Source organism: Bubalus kerabau, chromosome 10, assembly GCF_029407905.1.
Source record: "Bubalus kerabau isolate K-KA32 ecotype Philippines breed swamp buffalo chromosome 10, PCC_UOA_SB_1v2, whole genome shotgun sequence".
In the NCBI taxonomy this organism is placed as follows: domain Eukaryota; kingdom Metazoa; phylum Chordata; class Mammalia; order Artiodactyla; family Bovidae; genus Bubalus; species Bubalus kerabau.
Window position 1 is genome coordinate 45,050,201 of NC_073633.1, and position 20,219 is coordinate 45,070,419.

Genomic DNA, 20,219 nt, shown 5'->3' on the forward strand with positions numbered 1-20,219 from the left:
TACATAGTTTCAAACAGGCAATATTATTAGGTTATATAAAAATGAGTGTTAGGACTCACTTGGTGAATAATTATATAATGTTCTTGTCTCCTCTCCATTTTCTCCTCCCTCCTCTCTCTAAATTTAATTGTATATAGACTGCTCTGTTTGGACAGGAACACTGCTTCTTTGCATATGAGTTTGTGTCATCAGTTCCAAAAAAGAAACAAGCAAAAACCAGGCAAACAAACAAAGCAATGGTCATGATTGAATGTAGATCACTTGAAAATTGTCTCTCATAAATAAGGGCAAATTCCACGGATCTCACAAAATTGTCTTACTCTTATAGGAATTATCATATATCAGGTGTCCCCTAGCATGTTGATGTAGGCATTCAATGGCTATTTGCTGATTGAATAAATACGTAAATGAATGATGACTGAGTATATCAACAGATTTCCTTATATATCCTAAAATTAGTCCATCTCCTAGGGATAACACAAATTTTGAATAAAATAGTTATTGTTGTGGTTTTTGATTGTTTGTTACCTAGGAAAGAACATCTTTCCAAACACAAGTACCATCCATCACCCTAGAATGGAATATTCCTTAGAAATGATCTAGAATGGTGAAAAGCAAGCACATTTGGTCACCCTGAAGTATGGACTATATCCCTTAAGAAGTAAAATAAATTCAGCGTGTATTGCAATTTGGAATCATGAGAAGACACAAAATCACAAGTCCATCTGTTAACACACAACAATCAAAATACTGCCTGACTGGAAAGAAGACGTTGACTATTTTAATTCCTTCAAAACAGAGTATGTTTGCAATCTACATTTGTGCTCTTTGTTTTCAACACATATTACTCACCCTCGGATTATATGAAAATTCTAAATTAAAACTCAGTCTAGTAACAAGCTGTCAAAACAAATAAAGCTACACTGGAGTTCTCCAAACGCATACTCATTGCAGTTCATAAAATTGCAGGGCTTCAAAACATCCTAAGAATTAAGCTAATACGTCCTCCATACCAGAGCCCTGCAATTTTCCTCACCTAAGGGTGTTCATTTGATTGAGAGAAAATTGATAACATATTTTTGGTCTTAAATTAATAGAAGAAATTTCACTCCAATATATTTTTATATTTAGTCAATCTCATTGTCAAGAGATCCTAACATAAAGGTCTACAAAGAGTCACATCTGATTATAATTTTAACACGTTTATCTTTTTTTATCTTGGTGGAAAATATATTTCTTATATAACATATTTTAATACTCAAATTATCTTTTGGTATTTTATTCCTAGGAATAAATAGTTTCTGTTTGTTTCAATTTTCTGAAAATTGTCCCAATTCTTTCAACATTTGGTATTTAACTTTATCATTTAATATAATTACAGGCTTTACAGAGAGTTCCTAGTTAATAATTTAAAACCTGGTACCATCTAATCCAGAAGTCTGTATATATTATAGGCCACATTATTACTTTTATGTGCATTATTTCTGTAAAACCTTATGTAAATCTAAACAAAACTTCATGTAAATCTAAATCTAATCAAATATCAAAGTCTCTTAACATGATATTTGTTGGGCATTCAGAATGTTAGGATTTTGGTTTCAGGAAACTTCTTGAAAAGAAGAATGTTCTTAGCTTGATTGAACACTATTTTGTATATTCAACATTAAAAAAAAAAAAGGTTCTCAATGTGAACATCTTTTAAATCATAAATATGCTTCTTACCTGTGCTGCTGGATATATTAACATCAATACTGATATCAGATATTCCGCCTCCCTTCAGAGATGCTACACATGTGTATGTCCCAAAATCCGTGAATTTTAAATCAATGATGTCCAAGTTGGTCGTTCCCAGGGAGACATCCGGATCAGTCTGCGTAATAACCATCCGCTCGGAACTTCTTAACGGACGACCATTTTTAAACCAACTAAATGTTAACTCCTCAGAAGGAACAGCTTCTACTTGGCAAGATATTTTCACCTCACGCCCAATCTGGATGTTGTCATCTTTGTGATAAGGATCTGGTGTGATCCAAAATCGTCCTTTTTTTAATGCTAAAACATAAAAATTCCATAAGTAATTAATGTTACTTTCATAATGTTAGGGATTAATTCACTATATATAGGTAGTCATCTCTGGTCTAAAATAAAGTAAAACGAAATAAAATAAAATGTATATATGTTTCTTCAATTTCCAAGTAGTGTGCATATTAAAAAAACTATTTTAGGTAATTTAGAAACAACCGAAGTAACTAAATTACTTACAGACTCTAAAATGGATTTTTATAAATTGCACAATATTTTCCAGGAATATAAAAATGCTTTAAATATATATATGATACTTAAACATTGTTGCCTTTGAATTTTGAACAAATGATGAAATATGTTTATATAAAGTCATTTAGGTATTAGAATTAAAAATAATTATCTGGATCATTAAGCCCAATTTCTTACCTATGTCATACCTGTTAAGGCATCATTTCTCAAATAACTCAAATACTGTGAAAATTTCATATTAAAGAAAATTTTAAAGTTCTGTTTACATGCTGACCAAAACTAGTTTGGTAAGAATTCAGTTACTCCATATCACTTCACATTCATGAAGCACTTTAATATAGTATTGAAATAAACTGAATTGAAGAAGAATGTTTTTTCAAAAAAATTGCTATGATAGCTCTGTTCCACCATACATAGATGTCTTCAGTAGAAACCATTTACTGGCTATCTCATGCAGATGGCCAAAAGAACCTCTTGGCAGATGGCTTGGAAAACATGCCTTCTGGGTCTAAGGTCATTGCTGTTCTCATAGCCTGTGTCAGTAATCACGACTACCTGAAACTGCCAGAAGAGCATCTATTGTTTTTTTTAAGGGCTTCAGTTCTGAACTTTGAATGATCCTATGGTATTCAGTTTGTAATACAGCTTTGTTGTGTTTCTTTTTAATTGCCGTAATACTCTTATGTACACATTTTTCTCTTCTCCAATACCCTATCCATGCTCCTCTCCAACATCATCATGCCTACACGATGAAATGGAGCACATGCACTGAAACATAATTATAGGAATAAAATAGTGTTCATTCTCTTTTACCATTAAGCCTAAATATATGATGACACTGGCAAAAATGTTGTGAATTTAGAGGACCTGCAAATATTGGAGGCCTACTAATTGCATTCTGGGTAGACTTTCTTGAGTTTAACTTGATTTGCCTCAGTTCAAAAAAGGCCAGGAAATACCACAGATTTAGAACTATTTGAGAATACACTAGAAATAAATTCATTTTTAAATCATAAAGAGATATTTTAAGTTTCTTTACTTTTCAGCCTCAAGTATTTTCATCTCCTTTCTTGTTTTTATCTTAATAAGAAGAGATAAATGAATATCACAAAATGTGTTTGTATGTCTTTTTTTAATTCAAGAAATATTTATGGGGCTCGTATTCAGAACTAGGTACTGGCAAGACCCTTATAACATAAGATGACCAAAATAGACATAACTTCGATCCTTACATATGGCAAATTGTGTATTCATAATTTATTGTTCAATCTATCTAACCTGTACATATGACACTTATGTTTAAAATATATGAAATGTTTAATGAGTTTAAAGAAGTCTGAACCACAGAGGAGACTTCTCCAAAATATTGTTTAGAAAATGCACAAGGCTGCAGTCTTAACAAAATCACCGGAAGACAAATATTTAAGTCAGGTTCTTACATTGTCGTATGTTACATCTTCCAAATGCAACTGATGGAACTTATTTATTCCAACCATAACTTTATCAGTACATGACTCTAGGATGAAATCAGGAGAAATTGTGTAATTCATTATGTAGAGTCACATGTATATATTTTAATAAGGAACTGAAGCATGTGACTTTACATTATATCTAGAAAGGGAAATGTGTTAAAAAAATCTCCACATCTGGCTACTCACATTTGATATGAAATACTGTGCACATATAATTCAAATATAGTTGACGTTCTACAGCACAAACAAACTTAAAAGATCACAGAATGTCATTTTCTTTTATTTAATAGACTTAAAACATAGAATGTCAAGGGGCATTTACTTTCGTTAGCACTCACAATTTTTAAACTAAAGTTTCCTTTCATTTGGTAAGAATTTTCCTTATCCTGTTTTTATAGAGAAATAATAAACCTACATTTAAAAGGATGAAACAGATAATACATAATTTTCAAAAATAAAAAATTATATACATATTAATAAGTTCATATGGAGGTACATTTAGGATCAATTCCACTCCGAAGTTTTAAATTGGTTGTCATATACAAACACCACAAAAAAAAACCCCTGATGTTTCAATGATTAAAATTTATTGATGAGGTAGCTATTGTTTTCTAGCTCTGTTCTCTGTACAGTGACATATTAAAGGGATACTGATGTTGAGAGAACTGCAAACTCATCAGACAAATGAGATTTAAACTACTAAACAATTCAAAAGCCACTGATAAAAAAAACAAGATATCAATATCTATATTAAACATCCTGGACTATTTTATTCATGAGAAAGAACTTTTAAAATTCAAAGTAAAAATATTAAAGATTATAAATGTAATAATCAATTCATAAATAAAATTATATTTTTAATAGAAAGCAATATAACCAAGTAGACTTTAAAGACTGAACTCCTTGCCACAAATATTTGTTGATCTCAGTATCAGACAATTCTACCATTTGGCCAAAGTCAATCATATTAGTCTCTCAAATGATAGACTCTGAGAGGGACAAGAGGGACAAGTCAGTCTGGCAATGAGCAAATGGTGAGGAATATCAGAATAAGTAGCATGGATTAATTGACTGCAGAGCTAGCTCTTTTGAGTTTTTTTTATATTACTCCATAACAAAATAACTGGTTTTACATACAGAACAGAAATGTTCTAAAGGAAAAAAAAAAAAAAAGTGTGTGTGTATGTTTGTGTATGTGTGTGTGTATGTGTGTAGCCATCTGACAAATTTACTTAATTTTCTAACGTACTTTAGGGGCTCAGAAAACTAAGAGCATAGCTCTGTTAACTAGGCACAGGTACATTAAGAACTTGAAGCCCCATTCCAGTTTTTCATTTCTATGTGGTCCAATATGGACAATCTAATTTTTATGGGTCAAGTGCATCATTTATAAAAATAGGAGGTGATAGTATTAGACTCCCTCAGAGACCCATTGTGAGAAATAGCTTATTAACAATAGTGTAGATCTTTGAAAATATAAAGTGTTTAATATAGTTAATCAACTGGGAAACAGGTTTCTTCATTTATAATTAAACACTCCTTTTCAGTGAACAATTTATAGTAGTTCATGCAATGTTAATTTAAAGTCATTTCCTGCTACCAGTTAAGATTTCAAATACTTAAAATCAGTCTGCGATTAGTACCAGAATATAACAGGGCTGCAATAGACATAACAAGATTCTGTAGAACTAAAGAAACTCTATGGAGAAAAAGAGAAATCCCTTTCCCCAAATGCAATTTCTTAGCCTGAATATAGAAAATCCCGTAACACCAGCTTCAGAGAACATTAGATTTAGCTTAATGTATCATAAATTGTGATGGATGAACCTCAAAAGGTACTTGTTTAGTCTGGCAATGCATGTAAAAGAACTGGCATCAAGCTGAGCCTCTGTTCTGGATAATCAGCTTAGAAACACTGCAATATAACCCACAGCCCCCTTTCATAATATTGTGAGAACTGAATGCAATTGGCCCGCGTTCACTTTCCAGATATTACTTGCCAGGACATTCTCATTGTACTCACTGAAGCCCTCTACTTTGAGATTTACAAAGGTACTTTCTGAATAGAATGAAACCAGTGTATAAATGAAAGCCCACTGCAAAGATCTGGGTACGGCTTGCTGCTGACCTTGTCCTAGAGAGAAAAGTGGATTTTTGCTTGTGGATGACTAAAGTTCCAAGGCAGACTTCAATTATTTAAAATTAGATTACTTCTTGAGTTTATCCTTGAGCTAAAGACCAGTGGCTTTGGAGAAGTCTATGCTCATGGCTTCCAGGAATACAATATGCATATAAAGACAATGGGGGCACTGTGGGATTATATCTTGTCTAGCATTATAGATTTAAAATGATAAAATGTACTGTTTGTCATATGTTCCAAGAATTATACAATGTATACTCAGATCAGATCAGATCAGATCAGTTGCTCTTTGTGACCCCATGAATCGCAGCACACCAGGCCTCCCTGTCCATCACCAACTTCCGGAGTTCACTGAGACTCACATCCATCGAGTCAGTGATGCCATCCAGCCATCTCATCAAAACAACATTAAATAACATTTTTAAAATGTTTTAAATTTTAATGAGAAAGCATCTCTTTGGAGAGAAGAAATATCAGGTATCAGCTTCTGAACATCTGCTAAGAATCTGTTTCAGAAGGATGGTAAGAGACAGACTGACCACTGACCATCATTCCAAGTAGATAAATTAGTTAAAAACCTCCAAATACATCACTTATTATCATCTCAGTAGGATTCTAGTCAACATGAAACATTGATAAATGTTGCTGAGAAGAATGGATCTAGAGATAATTAATAGTGTAATCAGATAAATAAAAATTGATCTTCTATTCATGTATTCTCTGTAAAGGACAATGAATATATCTGAGTGAAAAAAGTACTTGCTAGTCCCACAGGATGCTAGCTAAATAAAGAACTGGAAACATATTACATCAGCAAAGCAATCTGCAATAGTAAATGACAGTAGATACAATCTGTCTTGGGGATTTCCCAGGTGGTGCTCATGGTAAAGAACCCATGTGCTGATGCAGGAGATGTAGAAGATGGGGGTTCGATCCCTGGGTTGGGAAGATCCCCTAGAGGAGAGTATGGCAACCCACTCTAGTATTCTTACCTGCAGAATCCCATGGACAGAGGAAGTTGGTGGGCTACAGTTCACACGGTTGCAAAGAGTCAGACACAACTGAAGCAACCTAACACACACACACACACACACACACACACACACACGAATAATCAGTCTTAATAGAGTTAAATGCCTACCTGTCTTCTTAAAGAGATTGTGAACACCTGGGGACTGGGCCCATGCCTGAACCCCCCGTTTTGTCCCCAATCCAGAACCTGGTTCCTTGGTTCCTCATTACAGTTGGTATTTAACAGTTTTCATTAAAACAGATTAAAGTTGACTTAATTGTCAACTTCACAGCATTGACTTTACAGATTCCAATTGTTTCCATTCAGTCTGATCTGTCTATGTTAACTTTGTTCCTGCTTCGTAGTCTTATGTTCTAAGATGCAAGGGGGAAGCAAGATAGAGAAAATAAAATTCTCGATATCCTCCAGGATTCAAGGGTTTTGTTTAGGGAGCAAAATATATTTGATGAGATAACAGTATTAATGTACAGAAAACTCAGGAGACCTCATTCTATCACACTTACTGAATAGCTAACTTTGTGTCCTAGACATACAATGGTATAAGCAAGTCAGCTGCAAACACGGTATCAGTGACTCATCCCGGCTTCATAAAGGAGATGGAATTTCATGCAAAAGAGCTTGTTCATATGCTTTCGAAAAAGGTTAATAAAAATCATGTTAAAAAGGAACAAAAAAAGAACAAATAAACTTTGAGGATTGACTATGATAGTAAAATTTTTGCTTTTCCACAGAACTTTGAACATATTAATATGCACATTAAAATATTCTTGTTGTTCATTTGTAAAATCGTGTCAGACTCTTTGCCAGCCATGGACTGCAGCTAACCAGGCTTCTCTGTTCTCCACTATCTCCGAGTTGGCTAAAATTCCTGTCCATTAAGTCGGTGATGCTATCTAACCATCTCATCCGCTGTTGCCCTCTTCTCCTTTTGCCTTCAATTTCCCAACATCAGGGTCTTTTCCAATGAGTTGGTTCATCGTATCAGGTGACCAAAGATTGGGAGCTTCACCATCAGTCTTTCTAAGGAATATTCAGGGTTGATTTCCTTTAGGATTGACTGGCTTGAGCTCCATGCTGTCTAAGGGCCTCTCAAGAGTTCTCCAGCACTGCAGATCAAAAGAATCAATTCGTTGGTGCTCAGCCTTCTTTATGGTCCACTTTTCACATCTGTACATGACTACTGGAAAAACTACAACTTTGATTATGTGGACCTTTGTCAGCATAGTGACGTCTCTGATTTTTAATACACTGTCTAGGTTTGTTATACCTTTCTTCCAAGGAGTGAGCAGCTTTTAATTTCATGGCTGCAGTCACCATCCACAGTGATTTTGAAGCCCAAGAAAATGAAGTCTGTCACGGCTTCCACTTTTTCCCTTCCTCTTTGCTATGAAGTGACAGGACCAGATGCCATGATTTTCATTTTTTGAATGTTGAGTTTCAAGCCAGCTTTTTCACTCTCCTCTTTCACCCTCATCAAGAAGCTCATCAAGGTTCCTCTTCATTTTCTACCATTAAAGCAGTATCATATGCATATTTGAGGTTGTTGATATTTCTCCCAGCAATCTGGATTCCGGTTTGTGATTCATCCAGCCTGACATTTCACATGATGTACTCTGCATATAAGTTAAATAAACAACATGACAATATATAGCCTTGATGTACTCCTTTCCCAATTTTGAACCAGTCAGTTCTTCCATGTCTGGTTCTAGCTGTTGCTTCCTGACTGACATACAGGTTTCTTAGGAGGCAGGTAAGGTGGTATTCCCATCTTTTGGAGAATTTTCCAGTTTGCTGTGTGATCCACACAGTCAAAGGCTTTAGTGTAGTTCATGAAGCAGAAGTAGATGTTTTTCTGAAATTGCTTTGCTTTTCTGTGATCCAACAGATGTTGGCAACTTGATCTCTGCTTGCTCTGACTTTTTCTAAATCCAGCTTTTATGTCTGGAAGTTCTCGGTTCACATACCGCTGAAGCCTAGCTTGAAGAATTTTGAGCATTACCTTGCTAGCATGTGAAATGAGTACAATCGTACCGTAGTTTGAACATTCTTTGGCATTTGCCTTCTTTGGGATTGGAATGAAAACTGACCTCTTTCAGTTCTGTGGCCACTGCTGAGTTTTCCAAATTTGCCGGCATACTGAGTGCAGAACTTTAACAGAAGCAATCTTTTAGGATTTTAAAAAGTTCAATTCTGTCACACCCACTAGCTTTGTTTGTAGTAATGCTTCCTAAAGCCTGCTTGACTTCACACGTTTCTGGCTCTAAGAGAATGACCTCACAGTGGTGGTTATCTAGGTCATTAAGACCTTTTTGTATAGTTCTTATGTGTATTCTTGCCACCTCACCTTAATCTCTTCTGTTTCTGTTAATTTCTTACCATTTCTGTCCTTTATTGTGCCCAACCTTGCAGGAAATGTTTCCTTGATATCTCTTTGTTGAAGACATCTCAAGTCTTTCCCATTCTATTGTTTTCCTCTCTTTCTTTGCCGTGTTCATTTAAGCAGCCTTGGGGTTGCTAAGAGTCGGACATGACTGAGCAACCTCACTTTCACTTTTCACTTTCCTGCATTGGAGAAGGAAATGGCAGCCCACTCCAGTGTTCTTGCCTGGAGAATCCCAGGGACAGGGGAGCCTGGTGGGCTGCCGTCTATGGGGTCACACAGAGTCGGACACGACTGAAGCGACTTAGCAGCAGCAGCAGCAGCAGCTTACCTCTTCTTACTATTCTCTGGAACTTTGCATTCAGTTGGGTATATCTTTCCATTTCTCCCTTATCTGCTTCTCTTCTTTCCTCAGCTATTTGTAAGACAACCACTTTACCTTCTTCAATTTCTGTTTCTTTGGGAGGGATTTGGTCCCTGCCTCCTGTACAATGTTGTGAACTTCCATCCATAGTTCTTCAGGCTCTCTGTTACCAGATCTCATCCCTTGAATCTATTCATCACCTCCACTGTTTATTCATAAGGGATTTGATTTAGGTCATATCTGGAAGGTTTAGTGGTTTTCTCTACTTTCTTCAGTTTAGGCCTGAACTTTGCAAGAAGGAGCTCATGATTTGAACCACAGTCAGCTCCAGGTATTCTTTTCACTGACTGTATAAAGTTACTTCATCTTTGGCTGCAAAGATCATGGTGGTGGTTTGGTTGCTAAGTCGTGTCCGACTCTTGCGACCCCATGGACCGTAGCCTGTCAGGCTCCTCTGTCCATGGGATTTTCCAGGCTAGCATAATCAATCTGATTTCGGTATTGACCACTTGATGATGTGCATGTATAGAGTTATCTCTTGGGTTGATGAAAAAAGGTGTTTGCTATGACCAGTGTTGTTCTCTTCGCAAAACTTTAGCCTTTGCCCTGCTTCATTTTGTATTCTAAGGCCAAACTTGCCTGTTATTTTGGGTATCTCTTGTGTCTCTACTTTTGCATTCCAATCTCCTATGATAAAATAGACATCTTTTTTAATTTGGTTTTTTTTTTTTTTTTTTTTTTGGTGTTAGTTATAACAGGTTCTGTAGGTCTTCATAGAACCAGTCAACTTCAGCTTCTTCGGCACTAGTGGTTGGGAAATAGACTTGGATTACCCCTGTCATAATGTTCATGGGGGTCTCACGGCAAGAATACTGGAGTGCATTGCCATTTCCTCCTCCAGTGTATCATGTTTTGTCAGAACTCTTCACTATGACCCATAATGGCCAGGCTCATAGCTTCATTGAGTTACACAAGCCCCTTCACCATGAAAAGACTGTGATCCATGGAGGGGAAATATTCCTAGAGGGACTAATAATACTTAATAAAAACGCTTTATTTGTGGAACATCTTATCTTTCAGGACTGGTATTTCATAGGATAAAATTAAGAGAATCTATTAGCTGACAAAAATCATTAAAAGTACTCTAAAATTAGACTCCATTGTTGTTATAGGCATTTTCATTATAAGCACCACAAAATGATAGACACAATACAATTCTCTTGTAAAAATAAAATTTATAATTAGAAAAAAATAAAGGAAAAGGGAAATAACTTGATTTTTTTAAGTTGTGTCTAATGACACAATGAATTGCAAAACACACTTTAGAGCCATGAAATAAAGTATCTGCACTAACACAAGTGTGGTTCTTTCTTTTCCCAAACCACCAGGACTTCTTCAAACTGAATTATCAGTTTGTTCCTATCTTGGAAATGCACATTTTGAAATATCCTACTGTCATGAAAAAGCAATGAAATGTGTTTGCATCGGTATAAGTTGCAATTATTGATACAAGCTAAAATATAGTCTCACCCAGTTGCTTGAGTAAATAATAATAATATATAGTTATTTATATTGCAAAGAGTCGGACATGACTGAGCGACTGATCTGATCTGATCTGATTTATATCTTATTTTGATATAAAACGTATTTAAATTGTTATGATGTATATTAAAACTTCTAGAAGATGGATGGGGGAGGAAGTTCTTTATTTGTTTTTTATATACTATTTGCTATTCTTATACTCATTTCTTTTATATAAATACTGCCAATCTATAGTCTGAATGAAAGCTCATTAATAATGTAAGAACAAAAAAAAAAATCATTACACCTATTTCCAAAAAGTAGTTTAAAATAGCACCCTTCATAATTTGAATGCCGAATTAAATGATGAAAGGAAATTGGGGTTCTGTTTAATTATGAAGTATCAAGGCTCTATTTACTTTGTGAATTTACTCAAAGCTAATTACTGCAGTTAGTCATTCAAATTGTTTAAGCAAAGTATAGTTGAATTTTTAATTCTCTTTTAAATGCCCTTGCTCAGAATAACTGCAGGTAAGTATTTTGAGTAGAAATTAAAGTAAGAAAAATCTTTTAGGGGTCATAAATTTTGCTTTTTGATATAAGCCCTTCCTTGAGAGGAGAAAAAGAAGTGGACTAAAACAATATTATTACTATCATCCTTAGTATTTTGCTGTTCTTACCATTTTAGCCCTATCTTCAGAAAATATATATTAGCTATAAGTTATCAAAATGTCCATATAATGCCATAAATAGAGACAAATAATTTCATAGTATTGTTGCTTTTCAGTCACTAAGTTGAGTCTGACACTTTGCGACTTCAAAGACTACAGCATGGCAGGCTTCCCTGTCGTTCACCATCTCCCAGAGCTTACTCAGACTCATATCCATTGAGTCGATAATACCATCCAACCATCTCATCCTCTTTCACCCCCTTCTCCTCCGGCCTGCAATATTTTTCAGCATCAGGGTCTTTTCCAATGAGTTGGCTCTTCACATGAGGTGACAAAGTATTGGAGCTTCAGTATCAGCATCAGTTGCTCCAATGAGTATACAGGATTGATTTCTCTTAGAATGGACTGATTTGATCTCCTTGTAGTCCAAGGGACTCTCAAGAGTCTTCTCTAACATCACAGGTCACAGCAGAAATTCTTTGGTGCTCAGTTTTCTTTATGGTCCAGTTCTCACATCCATACATGACTACTGGAAAAGCCATAGCTTTGACTATATGGACATTTGTCTGCAAAGTAATGTCTCTACTTTCTAATATGCTGTTTAGGTTTGTCATAATTTTTCTTCCAAGGACCAAGTGTCTTAATTTTATGGCTGCAGTGATTTTGGAGCCCAAGAAAAGAAAATCTGTTTCCGTTTCCATTGTTTCCCCATCTATTTGTCATGAGGTGATGGGACTGGATGCCATGATCTTAGTGTTCTGAATGTCGAGTTTTAAGCCAACTTTTTCACTTTTCTCTTCACCTTCATCAAGAGGCTCTTTAGTTCTTCACTTTCTGCCATAAGCGTGGTGTCATCTGCATATGTGAGGTTATTGATATTTCTCCTAGCAATCTTGATTTCAGGTTGTGTTTCATCCAGCCCAGCATTTTGCATGATTTACTCAGCATATAGGGATCCCCTGCTAGCTCAGCTGGTAAAGAATCCTCCTGCAATGAAGGAGAACTGGGTTCGATCCCTGGGTTGGGAAGTTTCCCTGGAGAAGAGAATGGTTACTCACTCCCATATTCTGGCCTGGAGAATTCCATGGACAGAGGAGCCTGGCAGGCTACAATCCGTGGGGTTGCAAAGAGTCAGAAACAACTGAGAGAATTTCACTTTACTTCTTACTCTTCAGTTCAGTTCAGTCGCTCAGTTGTGTCCAACTCTTTGTAACCCAATGGACTGCAGCACACAGGCCTCATAATCATCTCCCAGAGTTTAATCAAGCTCATTGCCCATTGATTCAGTGATGCCATCCAACCATCTCATCCTCTGTCATCCCCTTCTCCTCCTGCCTCCAATCTTTCCCAGCATCAGGGTCTTTTCAAATGAGTCAGCTCTTCACATAAGGTGGCCCCCACACATTGGGGTTTCAGCTTCAACATCAGTCCTTCCAGTGAATATTCAGGACTGATTTTCTTTAGGATGGACTGGTTGGATCTTCATAAGTTAAATAAGCAGGGTGAAAATAAACAGCCTTGATGTACTCCTTTCACAATTTTGAACCAGTCTGTGGTTCCAGTCTGGTTCTGACTATTGCTTCTTGACCACAGATTTCACAGGAGGCAGGTAAGGTGGTGTGGTATTCACATCTCTTTAAGACTTTCCCACAGTTTGTTGTGATCCACAAAGTCAAAGGCTTTACTGTATTCAGTGAAGCAGAAGTTCTTCTGGAATTTTCTTGCTTTTTCTATGATCCAATGCATGTTGGCATTTTGATCTCTGGTTCCTCTGCCTTTTCTAAATCCAGCTTGAACATCTGGAAGTTCCAATTCAAGTAGTGTTGAAGTTTAGCTTGGATATTTTGAGCATTATTTTGCTAGCATGTGACATGAGTACAATTGTGTGGTAGTTTGAATATTCTTTGTCATTTCATAGTATGGCTACTATGTATATGGTATCACTGTATGATATCTTACACTAGTTATCTGAATAGGAGAATAGTAATGAGCACAATTTATACATCCTATGTCATTAAATGGTGATTGCAGCCATGAAATTAAAAGATGCTTACTCCTTGGAAGGAAAGTTATGACCAACCTAGACAGCATATTCAAAAGCAGAGACATTACTTTGCCAACAAAGGTCTGTCTAGTCAAAGTTATGGTTTTTCCAGTGGTCGTGTATGGATGTGAGAGTTGGACTGTGAAAAAAGCTGAGCACTGAAGAACTGATGCTTTTGAACTGTGGTGTTGGAGAAGACTCTTGAGAGTCCCTTGGATTGCAAGGAGATCCAGCCAGTCCATTCTAAAGGAGATCAGCCCTGGGTGTTCATTGGAAGGACTGATGCTAAAGCTGAAACTCTAATACTTTGGCCACCTCATGAGAAGAGTTGACTCATTGGAAAAGACCCTGATGCTGGGAGGGATTGGGGGTAGGAGGAGAAGGGGATGACAGAGGATGAGATTGCTGGATGGCATCACTGACTCGATGGACATGAGTTTGAGTGAACTCCGGGAGTTGGTGATGGACAGGGAGGCCTGGCGTGCTGCAATTCATGGGGTCTCAAAGAGTCAGACACGACTGAGCGACTGAACTGAACTGAACTGAACTGATGTCATTAAAAATTAGTAGGTATTTTGAATTCACATTTTCTATCAAATTAAATATACCCATTCAGTATAAGAACAGTGAATCCAAGATGAGTTATACTTTTATTAATTTTGAAAAACTTAGGACTAGAAATAGCCATAACATGAACTGCAACTTAGAAAGGCATCTTTGAGAAAATTGCACATCCTTAGTATTTATGGAATTGATTATGTAGTAGTGAAAACTGGAAGAAAATAATGAGATTAATAAACTAAAAAATCATTACTTTTTTTGCTTTCCTTATTTTCTGTCTCATAAACTGTGTATTTTCTCCTTTCCAAAAGGATCCTGCCCATCTACCAATCTTTCTCCCTGTACCCTGGTAACCTGTACCCAGGTTATACACTTTCTTTTGAAATTTCAATAGTTTTAGGTAGTTAGAATAGGAAAAAGGAGTCCAGAATGGCGGTGGATAAAAGAAAAGGAATGGAAAAGCCCATGAAAATAGAACAAGGGAAGGTCCAAGGACCTGAATGAGGACCTCAGGTAGAATAAACAGCACTCCTGGCTAGCCCAATTTACATAGGGCAGGCCCAGGGGGAGGAAAAAACATATAAATAGAGGAGCCAAAGGGTCGGGGCTCTCTCTTGTCTCTTCGCATCTTTTGGGTCAGCATGCCTTCATGCCTCGAGGATGTATTTTCCTTTTATTTTCTAAATAAAACTGAGCTGTAACATGGAGATGTAACACTGATCTGTCTGAGAGCTCTTACACGGTCTATCCGAGAGCTGATAGCTATAACATGGTCTGAGACCTGTGACACTCCGAGGGCTTTCATGTCTGTTGCTGCAAGTTTTTGTTGTGACGAGACAGAACCGAGGAGATTACACTCCCCTGACAATATGATGTTTTATCTTAGAGTAGAAAGTTGTTTAGATCACATTGAAACTTAGAAGATGTTCCCTAAATGAATAATCTTACAAATTATTTGTTTCCGTTTTCTTTAAAAAAAAATAATGAAAAGCCAATTGTCTCCTTGTGTCAAAATGCACTCATTCAGGTGGGCAGTTCACACACTAGTTTTCACTGGTGCTATTCTGACACTGAAGTCTCAAAGGTTACCAGTAACCTCTTATTTCATTAATACAAAGATATCTTCCAGGTTTTCTCCATGTTTGTATCACTTGTATTTCATACTTCCTATCACTTTACATTACTGATTCTTTCTTCCTTCTTGAAAATTCTTTCTACAGACTTCTATGACTAGGGAAGTATAATATTTAGAAAATAAATAATTGACTTTGCACACATGTATCACAATTGTCAAGAGCCATATCTTAGTTCTCTAGTTCATTTGAATTTTATCTTTCGAACAGCTGTTGTGAAGCTAGTCTTTGTTGAGAAAGAAAGGATTTTTAGAAATTACTTTGTCATAATTGCAGACCACAAAATTTTTATTTAATTTTCTACCTTTTAATTTGCTGCCCACGTTTAGGCACACGAGATTGTCATTTGTTTTGTTCCTTGACACACAAAAGATTGCAACGAGATCCACACACCTTCCATTTAAATTATAATAATTATTTAATCATTTGAATCCATTCTTTCATTTTTAATAGTAAGCAGCAAGGTAAATAACCTAAATATATTGAATGATCAGATGAAAGTTACCTGTATTTACTAGGAATTTATAAATATTATCTTAAATTGTAACCTGTTTTGTGAGAATCTGAAATGTCAACACCATTGACAAAGCCAAGTAAACATTCCCCCCAGTGTGACTAAACATTAGATGTGTTTTGTCCTGACTCTAGGCCCCAGTCTTCCTTTTCCTCTGAGAGCATTTACCTTTAGAAAACTTTCAATGGTAGAGCAACTTTTCAGCTCCTTTGAGATGCAAATTTTATAAGCCAGAAATGGCTTTTTCAAGGAGGTAGGAGCCACCCACTTAAAAAGTGCTAACCTCAGAGACACTGTGGGTTCAATTACACAGCACCACTATAAAGAAAATATTGATAAATGGATTCACAAATTTTTCAGTTTCCCAGTGCATATGAAAGTTATGTTTACACTATGCTATAGTCTAGTAAGCATGCAATTTAGCATTATGTCTAATAAAGCATAGTACATACCTTAATTAAAGAATACTTTACTGCTAAAAAATGCTAATCATCACCATAGCTTTTAGCAAGTCCCAACTTTTTTGCAATAGTAACATCACAGATCACCATAACAAATATAATAATAATGAAAAAGTTTAAATACTATGAGAATTGCAAAAAACTATGACACAAGAGACACAAAGTGAGCAAATGTTGCTGAAAAAAAAAAATAGTCCCAATAGACTTGTTCAATGCAGGATTGACATAAACCCCCAATGCAGGATTGATATAAACCTCCAATTTGTAAAAAAAAAAACCAAAAACCAAAAAAAACACAATACCCGAGAAGCACAATAAAGTGAAGTTCAACACAATGAGGTATGCCTGTAAATATCAAAAGAGATAGTACTTCTAGCTCCCAGTTTCTATAGGAGGGTAGGAGCCTAAGTTTGAAAATGAAAAGACAACTTGGCAAGCACAGATGGCTTAATCGCATTGACCAACTTCCCCTCTGAAGTCTTCAGTACTTTTCCGGTAGCTCATCCCTGAATTTAAAAACCCTCTTTTGTTTCAGCATAGTTACATTGTATTTCTCCCCTCTTTTGCAACAGTCTTGACTTCTTTGCAACAGTCTTGAATATCACTGTCTTTGATAATTTATAAAGTGTCTGATGTAATTTTTCTTTTACATCATCGTGGTTTTTTATCCCATAGTCTTTTGTATTACTGAAATAGATGAAACATTACAGGCAGATTCTTCACCAGCTGAGCTATCAGGGAAGCCCTGAAAACTGAATACGCCTAGGAAATTCATTGCTATAAAGTTTCAAATGAAAAGAAAATAATGTTTAAGGTCACAACACACACATTGTAGTAGATTGTTCACAGATGAAATATCACATGAGTAAAAGTATATCTGAGAGTTAGGGAGGTTAATTTAATCCCTTTATAAAGCTGTGCTTCCTCCAATGTGGTAATCCCTAGTTCATATTTAATACCCTGTGGGTCTAGGATTTCTGATAATAGCCACAGGACAAGACTCTGGATTTGTGAGTAACCAAAAGATGACAGAACTGCTGAAGTGAAGTCTGAAGAGACTGACTCTAAAACTAAAACTTGAATGTATATATTATAAAGAGAAATGTATAACATTTCTCTTTTAAAAAGTACACCCTACCTTGCTCTAGATATCTTTAAAGCGAACTTTAGCAATATATGTTACAGTTTTCCTTTCCTCTTTTTAATGAGAAAATTGTGGCAAATAAGAAAATGGGTTAAGATCAAAATGATGGTGGTATAGAAATGTTTTTATATCCTATAAAATTCTATTTGGGCTACAAATTGGCTCTGATCTTTACAGGAACAAAGGCAAAGAGGAAAACACTAATTTCATGTTTCACTATATCTATAAGATCAAAATACCCCAATTCCTAACAAACAAACAACAAACAGAAAATATTCTTGGTCCAGAGATCTGAGTAGAATTTATCTCCTGAATCTGCATAAGTGAAATACACAACAAGCAGCATTATAACCACATCCTTATGATGATCATAACAATGTAATTTACTGAACTCGTTGTCGATGTGTCCATCAATTACAGGATTGTTAATTACATCATTTTATTCTGGAACCAAGGGCTTCCCAGGTGGCACTAGTGGTAAAGAACCCGCTTGCCAATGCAGGAGACATAAGAGATGCAGGTTCAATCCCTGGGTAGGGAAGACCCCTTGGATGAGGGCATGGTGACCCACTCCAGTATTCTTGCCTGGACAATCCCCATGGACAGAGGAGCCTGGCAGGCCACAGTCCATAGGGTCGCAAAGAGTTGGACATGACTGAAGCAACTAAGGAGTCATGCATTCTGGAACCAAAGGAGTATGACCCAGGTACACAGGTATTCAGTCTCAATTTAAAGATAAATCCAGATAGTATTCAGTAAGTATTACACAATAGTAAGTGCACATTCACAGTCTATGAGACTGACCCAGCAAGGTTATCATTGGTGGTCATGGAAGGAGAGTGGTATTGCAGATGTCATATATTGAGGGTTATATGGAAATATCTGCTTTGTTAGCTGACATAGATGTAAGATTCACATACTTCTAGAAAGTAGAAAGAAGACAAGCCAAACTAGGACCCAAGCTCTGTAAAAAGATGGATAGTGGGATGCTTGGTTATAAGAACAAGACAGAGGTTCAACATGTTACTGAAACCCAATGAAAATATCACTTTAAGAAGTAAAAAATGCTGAGCATCTTAAGAAAAAAAAATGGTTTCACAATTTATCTCTCATGTCAAATCAACTGTTTGCATTACTTAGAGAGTCATTGGCTATAAGCCAGTTCACAGTGTTAGGACACATTTACCAGAAACAATGACTTTTGTGTTTGAAGAACTGCTCTTAACTCCTTCTTAAAGGAAATGATTAGATAATAAGCCTAGGAATACATTAAAGGTATGCATACTATTTGAAATTAAATCTATGACATCTACAGTTTAGAGCATTAGTATTTACAGTGTGGGTTCTAGGCCAATAGCAACAGCAAAACCTGGGAACCTATGGGAAATGCAAGTTCTTGGGTGCCCCTTACACCAAAACTGTCCTTCTTGGGGTAGAACTGAGCTATCCATACCCAAAAGTTTTGCTAGGTGATACTGATGTACTGTCAAGTTTGAGAACAACTGTCTAGAAAACAATTATGCTTGGGAGTTCCCTGGTGGTCCAGTGGTTAGGACTCAGTGCTTTCACTGCCAGGACCTCGGGTTCAATCCCTGGTCAGGGAACTAAGATCCTCCAAGCCACATGGTGCTCCCAATGAAAACAATTATCTTTCCATCCTCTAGAAATGCAGAGATAGAGGAGAAGGAGACAGGCCATCAGTTCATCCAGAGGATTATTAAATTATTAAAGAATATGCTAAAAGAGGCCACAGCATAACTTTTTTACTTTATAAGGGCCTCAAGAAATAGTTTACTGTGGTGAAAACACTTGAAATATTATTAAGGAAGAAATCCTACAAGTATCATTAAAAACAGGGTCTAAATTGACCTCACACAGCTTAATCTACATCTACAGTCCTTTCAACACAGCCAACTCCAGAGGAAAACTGCATAAAACCACATTATTTTTAGATTTCTTCACAAAATGACAAGGATGTTAAGGGTGGCCAACATAAAGTATCTTCCCCCTCTTTACCTAAGAAACTGTAACTATTGAAGTATTAAGAATGTAAGCAAATTTCGGTCATAATTTGTCATTGTCATAGACCATCAACTTTCTTCTGAGAGCCAATGGCGTCTCAAGAGAGTCAACATATATAACAGTTAAGAGTAAGTATTCTGAGGTCAGATGTCTAGGTTTGAACATGATTTCATCATTTGTTAGTGGTGTGACCTTGTGTAATTTACCCACTCTCCTAAATCTGTAAAATGGAGATGATGATAAAATTAACCCTTGAAGCTCTGAGTATGCTGACACTAAGCAAACCATAGATGTCTGCTGCTTTTTCTTCAATGTCACCCAGGCACTCCCAACATAACTATCACTCTGCTGTCTACCAAAGGAACAAGGATGAAGAGCATTGTGGTCGAGAAAAGCATAGAAGTAAATAACTTTATTTACAGAGTAATAAAGATAAGGATTCATTGTACTACGTATTATGGAAGGGAATACTTAGAAAAATACAA

General features: G+C 36.2%; 1 protein-coding gene across 1 annotated transcript in view; it reads right to left on the reverse strand.

Annotated features, from left to right (window-relative positions):
• Positions 1-20,219, reverse strand: part of MDGA2 (MAM domain containing glycosylphosphatidylinositol anchor 2) — a 919,168-nt gene that overhangs the window by 266,366 nt on the left and 632,583 nt on the right. Inside the window, exon 7 of the mRNA XM_055537535.1 lies at positions 1,723-2,052. Within this exon, the coding sequence (XP_055393510.1) occupies positions 1,723-2,052 (330 nt within the window). The remainder of the gene's footprint in view (positions 1-1,722; positions 2,053-20,219) is intronic.